This window comes from Geospiza fortis, unplaced genomic scaffold (genome assembly GCF_000277835.1).
Source record: "Geospiza fortis unplaced genomic scaffold, GeoFor_1.0 scaffold106, whole genome shotgun sequence".
Classification (NCBI taxonomy): domain Eukaryota; kingdom Metazoa; phylum Chordata; class Aves; order Passeriformes; family Thraupidae; genus Geospiza; species Geospiza fortis.
In genome coordinates, this window is record NW_005054377.1 from 768,103 (window position 1) to 775,595 (window position 7,493).

General features: G+C 42.0%; 1 protein-coding gene across 1 annotated transcript; it reads right to left on the reverse strand.

Moving 5' to 3' along the window:
* Positions 1 to 1,424: 1,424 nt before the first annotated feature.
* On the reverse strand, positions 1,425 to 7,462 carry LOC102032954 (zinc finger protein 43-like). Its single transcript, XM_031060251.1, has 2 exons — positions 6,778 to 7,462; positions 1,425 to 6,146 (listed from the first exon to the last, which is right to left on the reverse strand). Exons 1-2 carry the CDS (start codon positions 7,460 to 7,462, stop codon positions 3,505 to 3,507), a joined length of 3,327 nt encoding a protein of 1,108 aa, XP_030916111.1. The 3' UTR covers positions 1,425 to 3,504.
* Between the last annotated feature and the right edge of the window lie 31 nt (positions 7,463 to 7,493).

A 7,493-nucleotide genomic window follows, 5' to 3' on the forward strand; every position in this document is an offset into this window, starting at 1 on the left:
GCCGGCCGGAGGAGCGCACGGCGGAGCGGCCCGGCCGGCGCCGAAAGGAGGAACTGGGCGTTCATTAAACTCTTCAAATTCTCCCAAGGGACGCAAAAGAGACAGCGGAAAGAAATCACATCTCCCCAGTGTTCCCAAGGTATTTTGTTAATTTCAGGAAAAAGCCCCATGCGTTTATGTGTGGAATAAATTCGTGGCTGTGAGGGCGGTGAGGCCCTGGCACAGGTTGCCCAGAGAAGCTGTGTCTGTCCCTGGATCCCTGGTGGTGTTCAAAGCCAGGCTGGACAGGGCTTGGAGCAGCCTGGGATGGTGGAAGGTGTTCCTGCCCATGGCACGGGGTGGAACGAGATAATCTTTAAGGTGCCAATGCAAAACTATTCTATGATTCTACCAGAGAGCAACATTGATAGCGCATTTGCATATTAACACTCACACACCCACCCCAAAGGAGCATATATAAGCTACATACCTGAATTTAGGAACTTCTCATAGGTAGGTACTCATGTCACTCTCAACAGGTGAAGGGTTGAGTCTCAAGGAGTGGGGATCTCAGCTCAGGACCTGTCACTGTCCCTCAGCTGTGGTGCCCCAGGGATCTCCAGCCTGGGAGCTCTGCGGCTCAGAGAGGCCCCACTCAATGGGAACTGCTGGTCTCAGCCTGCTGCAGTCTGGAGAGCTCAGAGGGTCTAAAATACCCCTGTTCAGAGAGTCACAACAGACTTGGCTTTGCTCATAGCAATTTTCCACTCTGGCTGTAATTCAGGTTGGTAACTTTCTCTGAAAGTTCAAAACCAAAAACGTTGTTCCTCCTGGGTGGTTATTTGGGTAAGAAAAGTTCCCAAAGGCTCTTAAAACTCAGGGAGCCCCTTAGCCAGCAAAAGTTCCTGGGAGCAGGCAGTGTTTTGGATAAGCTCAAGAGGAGCTTGGCTCAGCTCGTCAAGGCCAAGCCCCAACGGGCATTTGTGAGACCACAGTGTGGCCCAAACAGGAGGATGCAGCACCACACCATACAGGTCTGACTCACTATGGTTCATTTACATCACCTCCAGTTTAACTTGTATTCATTTAATTAGAAGATGCACAGCAGGTAAAATGACAGCCTTTTGCTCAGTTTGTCTTGTTACATTTCCCTGTTTTGTCCAAATTCAGGTATGTTCATGGAGAAAATTATGAAACTTTTTTGGTTTAAATTGGAAACATCATTGTATGATTTAGGAAAGGCTTTGATTTTTGTTTAAACTGCAGCAATACAAAACATTACAGTTCTAGCTACCAAAAAAAAAAAAATTCCAACAACAGCCCATGTCTTATTTGACACTGAATATGGCTCAACCTTTAAATTTCACTGACTTAGCAGACTGAGAATACCTTTGAAACCCCCAAAATCCAGTGCAGTGCATAAGGAACAGAAAGCAACACCAGGAGTCATTGAACTGCTTATTTTTATTAGAGGCAGTGACTAGGAATAATTATTTTTATAAAATCAAGCTCTAACTGAAAGTACCTTCTTGTTCTTACTTAAAACTTGAAGAAACTTACATTTACAAACTCTTTCAGAAATTTACTGCAGTTAATTTATCCCCCTAAACCAGGCTCTTTTCATCATTGTTGCACACCATGCTTTTAAACAACAGCATTCTATCAGATTTAGCCTTTCTAGTCTCACCTAATATAGGGGCTTAAAATTCCTTCAGTATTTTTGTTTTCTCTTTGTACCTGCTCTTTTCAAATAAATGATCAGAATTGTAATGTAACACAGGTAAAAACACCTCCAAGCTTGAGTAACCATTAATATTTCCCAGAAATGCTTTTCTTTCTTCATACAGGACAACATTCTTCTTTCTCACAACTGGATTAGGTGGCTCCAAGGTTTAAATCACTCATCTGTAACCACAATGGTTCAGGCCCAGACACTTGTCTGACTTTACTGAAGCTGCAAAGAACTAGATCACTAGAATACCTCTGCTGATCTGGCCTTAAATACATTCACCCGTCCATGAGTTTCAACCTATGACTGGAAGATTGTCCTCCAAATCACAGAATGGCTGCAGGGGTCTGGAAGACAAGCCCCTGCTCAGGCAGGGCCACCCAGAGCTGGTTTTCCAGGATTACATCCAGATGGCTTTTAAATATCTGAAAAGAGGAAAACTCCACTACCTCTCTGGGCAGCCCTTCCCAACCTGTCTCCTATGTTAGGAGAAAGCCTCTACAAGACATTCTCTGTATTTCTACAGAAAAACACACATCCAGAAGCAGAAGAAAAAAGCACTAAGTTCCTCATTTACATTCTCTAAATTAAACTACATGTTTGTTCTGCTGCTCCATAGACTGAGCTGTAGCATTGGGACAGTTTGCACCAGGCCTTTGCTGCTGTCTTTCCTCACACAAGGGGATAACAGTTATTGAAACCACTTGCCACACTCAAGAGTTCCTAGCACTGCATAACTCCAAAACAAACAAAGATTTGTCTAGATTTGAATATAAATTGGAAGCAGCATCCATCTGGGTTCACCACACCCTGCACCAACTGCTGCATAGTACAAAGGTTCTTATCCCATGATATTTTAGACTAAGAGTAAAGTTCTTAAACGAATTTTAATTTCAGATACTGTGAAGGTCTTCAATGTAACTAAACAGCATTCACAATTATCAGCAACTGCTCATACTAACAGAAGTTATTTGAAAAGTGTTTCATCTATTTTAACAAACAACACAGTAACTACCAACCTGAGAAAAGGTAAGGCATTTTGTACTAGATTAACATTAGACATTCACATAAAATTGAAGATTTAAAGATTCCCAGTATCATAAAATAGATGTTTCTGGACATTACAATTTCTGTCAGACTACTCAAAAAATTATCAAAACTACAGACAAGGTAACAGCTTAATAAACATCTTATATATACAGACACATGTTAACCATTTCAATGTCACAATTACCCTGTGATGACATGCATATTTTGTTTCTGTAATTTGGTGAGATACTATTTTTTTTCCTCTTACAAGTATTGCAAAAGCACCTGGGAGTAAAGGAGGCAACTTTCAGCAGATGGGAGGTAGCACTTAGCCTCCAGATGCACTGGTAATTCTTATATGAAAAATTATTACTACAAAAATAACATGCCCTTCCTCCCCTCCCGTTACACATTATTTCAGTTAGAAAAGAGATTTCTTTTTCTTATTAAATTTTTACAAGAAAATAAGTGGTGCAGAATAACTGCTTAAACACAGATGAACACTGGCCAAAATAACTGACCTCTACTGAAGCAGTTACTCAGGGATGAAGTGTCTCCAAGCTCTTCAGCACAACCTGTGCTAGAACTGATGTTCCCAGAAACACCTGCAGCAAACCAGTACCCCAAGTGTCACTCTCTTGACCAAAATGCTGCATGCATCCATTACCAACCATTGTTCTGGGCACAGCAAAGGAACATAAAGCCATGAAAAAACTCAGGACGTGCAAACCTGTCCAAAACCAAGCACCAACTTCCAACTCTCAACCTCACATTCCAACGTCATGCTGCTGCTTATGCTTCTCCAGCAGTTTTTTGGTGGGCAGCACCACATTACACTTTGCACACCTGTACTTCTTTTTGTGTGTTTTTATGTGCTTTTGGAAAGCTTGTTTATCCACCGTGGAATACCTGCACCTCCTGCAGTGCAGCTTGAGGTGAGTCAGCCAGTGGCGCTTGAGGTGGCTGGAGGTGCGGAAAGCCAGGGAGCACTGCCCGCACTGGAACGGCTTCTCCCCCGTGTGGATCCTCAGGTGCAGCTTCAGGTTCCCGTTGTGGGCTGTGCAATAGCCACACTCTTCACACCTGTATGTCTTGACAGGCAGCTCCTTGTGCTCGTAAAAGCAGCCAGGAGAGGAGGTTCCCTCCCCGGTGTGTGAAGCCAGGTGCTGCTTCAAGGACAGCCATTTGTTGGTTGAGTAGTCACAGCTCATGCACTTGAAATGCCCCACGTTCAAATGAGTGAGTCTGTGCCTTTTCAGGTGACTGGAAGTACGGAACTTCTTCTGACACACGGGGCAGCTGTAGGGCTTCTCACCTGTGTGAGTTCTGATGTGGAGCTCCAGGTTGCTTAAAATGCCAGTAGCATAGCTGCACTCTGAACACTGATATAATAGTGGCTGACTTTGTGCTTGCACATCATTTGCTGTGCCCCTCTGAACACCCTGCTGAACTCCCCAGACTTCTGAACCAAGCAAGGAGCTGTTTGAGCCTTTGCAGGAATCAAAATCCCTTTCTGGATAGGTGCCTCTCTGGATTTCATGATGCAATTCAAGATTCTCTAAACACCTCTCTACAAAGAGGCAACTTCCAAGCGCCTCTCCATTTTTCACATGAAGAAGGCTGTGTTTCTGCAAATGGTTTGATGTTTTAAATGTCTTATTGCATTCTTTACAAAAAAATGGTGTTTCATCTGTATGTATCTTTAGGTGCAGCCTGAAGTTGTTAGGAACAGCAGTAGCATAACTGCAGAGCTGGCATCTGTATGTTTGGAATGTATTTAAATTAGAAGGATATGTATCCTCCAAGTTTTCCACAAAGTTATGAAAAGAAGCATTATCTTGCACTTGTGAATGAGAGGTCTCTGATTTGAAAAAAGGTTCCTCTTTGTAAGTGATGGTGTCCATTTGGTAAGAGGTCCGAGGAACTTCTGATCTGTTTCCAGCAACAGCCAACCTGCTGCTTCCTTCAAGGCTGTTTTCAAGGAATTTCTTTCCAGGGCATATTTTCTTATTGTCCCACACATCACCTTCTTGCTCAAACTCAACTTCTGAAGCCAGGATTCCCCCACCCAGACAATCATTTTCTCTACCAAAAAGAGAGTGAGAAACATGGCCCTGAGAATCACCATCAGCTTTGCCTATTGTGCTCGTACAGTATTTATTGCTCTGACTTGTGTAACCATTAGCCTTTACCTGTTCATGAAATTTCTTGTGAAAGCTGAGATGTCCTTTAGTGTAGAATACCAGGTTACATTCATCACATGTGTAATTCTTTGGAGGACTTTCAGTTCTCTTTATCCCACTCAGGCAGCTGGGTTGCTGTGCTTGGCACATTTCTGTCTCTGCATGTGTCCTCCTGTGTCTCTCCAACCCTGAGGTGCTGGTGAATGCTACCTGGCAGAGCTCACAGCAATATGGTTTATCCCCTGTGTGGACATGGCTGTGCCTCACCATGCTTGCAAAATACAATGAAAAAAAGGTGCAGAACCTGCACTGGTAGAGCTTGTAGCCAGCATGCCAGTACATGTGATTTAACAGGTAGGACCAGCTGCTGCAGGAGTAATCACACTGAGGGCACTGGTAAGGTGGTCTCTCCTTGTGTCCCTTCATGTGATGAATAAAACTTCTAGGACTGGATGAAACAAAGAAACAAATTCTGCAGGAAAAGCTAACTGGCACATCCAGCGGTGTAAAGTCCCGTTCAATTTTAATGAAAAATTTCTTGTATTTACTTTCTTTTTTCTTGGTCTCAGATTCTCCTTCAGATCCTTTCTGCCTCCCTTTTCTCGCACTTATTCTATTTTTTCTTGCCTTTTGTAACCTAGCAATCTTCTTATGAAATTTAAGGTGATTCTTAAGATTGAAAGAAAAGAAAAAAGTTTTTTTACAAAAGCAGCATTTATGTAATTTCTTATCTTTATGAGTTGAATAAATATGTTTCTTCAGGTGTGCACTGCATTTAAACACAGAACTACAAAACCTGCACTTGAAAGTCAATCTTTCATTCTCCTTTGCAAAACAAGAGGTTTTAGGAAGAGGTGTGATGGTCACACCATCATTCAGCCATGTTAAACCTTCTGGCTGGCTCTGGAGCTCTTCTGGGCTTGCATGAGAAGAAACAACTTTTTGTTGCTGGCATCTTTTCTTAGGGAATGGTGTTAACATCTTGTAAATATGCTCTCCAGTAGAATTCGATTCAGCACAAGTAGAAGCATTCATGTCAGGTTTCTCTACATCTTCTAGATGTTCCTTAAAAGCAGAACATTCATTAAGAAATGGATCAGAACAATTATGGGTAAATTTCTCTTCTTTCAAGCCATATTCCAAAAGAGAACTCTGAGTTTCATCTTCAAATTTGCTTATTTTCCTGTAGTCAATTTCATCATCTCCATTCTTTGAGGAATCAGGATCTACAAGGAGATATAAAATGTCACATTTCATACAATCACAAATATTCATTATTACTTCATAGTAATAATCCCAAATTGCCTAATGACTTGCTTGCTCTTCATTACTTCTGCTTCCTCATTATCTCCCTCTCTCCATTTTTTCCCTAATGCCTCTCTTCATGCTCCCCTCTGCCCCCAACATTTAAATGTTGCTTCTAGTTAGAAGCCACCTTCTCTCCTACTATTTTCACTCAAGACTCTGAATTTCACAAGACAACACCACATCCAGAACACCTTTATGGCAGAATTCCTATCAAAGTACTAACACCAAACTTTTCTAATGCTCCATTCTCTCAAATCCTATGCTTTTTCTGCGTTTTTGAGAATCATTTCCCTGATGAAAGGGACACCCTTGTTCTCATTGGAGGAGAATGACAAAATTTTGTAGTTTCATTGCCTTTCACAGGAGTCTGTGAAAGAACTGAGCATACTCCAGGCAGTATTTTCCTTCTGTGGCATTTATGAATCTAATTTAAAATGCTTACTCTAAAAGAAATTGGTTTCTTAGCTTTTCTATATAATTTTTTTATTTCAAAAACTTGAGGTTTACTGTATTTCTTAAACTCTTGCAATAATCTTATTAATCTATTACCTTCCATTTTAACAATTATCTTAAATTCCTTGTGGATTTCTTCTTGTGTCTCTGGACTGCCATCAAAAAGAACACTTGCAATACTGACAGGTTCTTCTTCATGTTTGAGTACCACTTCCAATGTCTCCAAAGTGTCAGCTCTGTCACTGTCAGCAGTGGAGAGGAGAGGAGGAATCTTCTGAAAGCCATGATTGTCAGCACAATCTTCTCCATCACTGTATTTCACTATCTCTGGAAGCTCTGTTTTGCAAGAAGATGTAGGTAACATGTAATGTGGACCACATTTATCCGTGTCTGCATCGTGGACATCACTTAAAGATAATTTCGATGTGTTACACATACTCTCAGCAAGCCATTTCTCCTCAGAGTACTTAATACAATTTTCTTCATTTGAAACAGTCTTGTTTGCATCCCAATTGCCTACACTGCTGCTGTCATTTGAAGGCTCCACTTCATTTTTTAGGCAAAGGCTGTTGCTTAATTTAAACTCCTGCTCCACCTCGGGAATGGACGCTTCCTGGTCCTTATCATCATCCTCGAGAAAATCCTCATCGCTCAGCACCAAGACAGTAATCGGCAGCACAATCTCAAACACCTCGGGCTCTGCGAGGAGAAACAGACACAAATATCGCAATTCCCCCCCAAAAAACCCCGAAACACCTGACGGCACCGCGTCCACCATCATCCCCACGCATGCCCAGTGCGCATGCGCACAC

Coding starts and splice junctions, on each gene's coding strand:
- LOC102032954 (XM_031060251.1), bottom strand. CDS start 7,462: ATGATGGTGGACGCGGTGCCGTCAGGTGTTTCGGGGTTTTTTGGGGGG. Junction 6,147..6,777: donor GATAATTGTTAAAATGGAAG/GTAATAGATTAA, acceptor ATCTCCTTGTAG/ATCCTGATTCCTCAAAGAAT.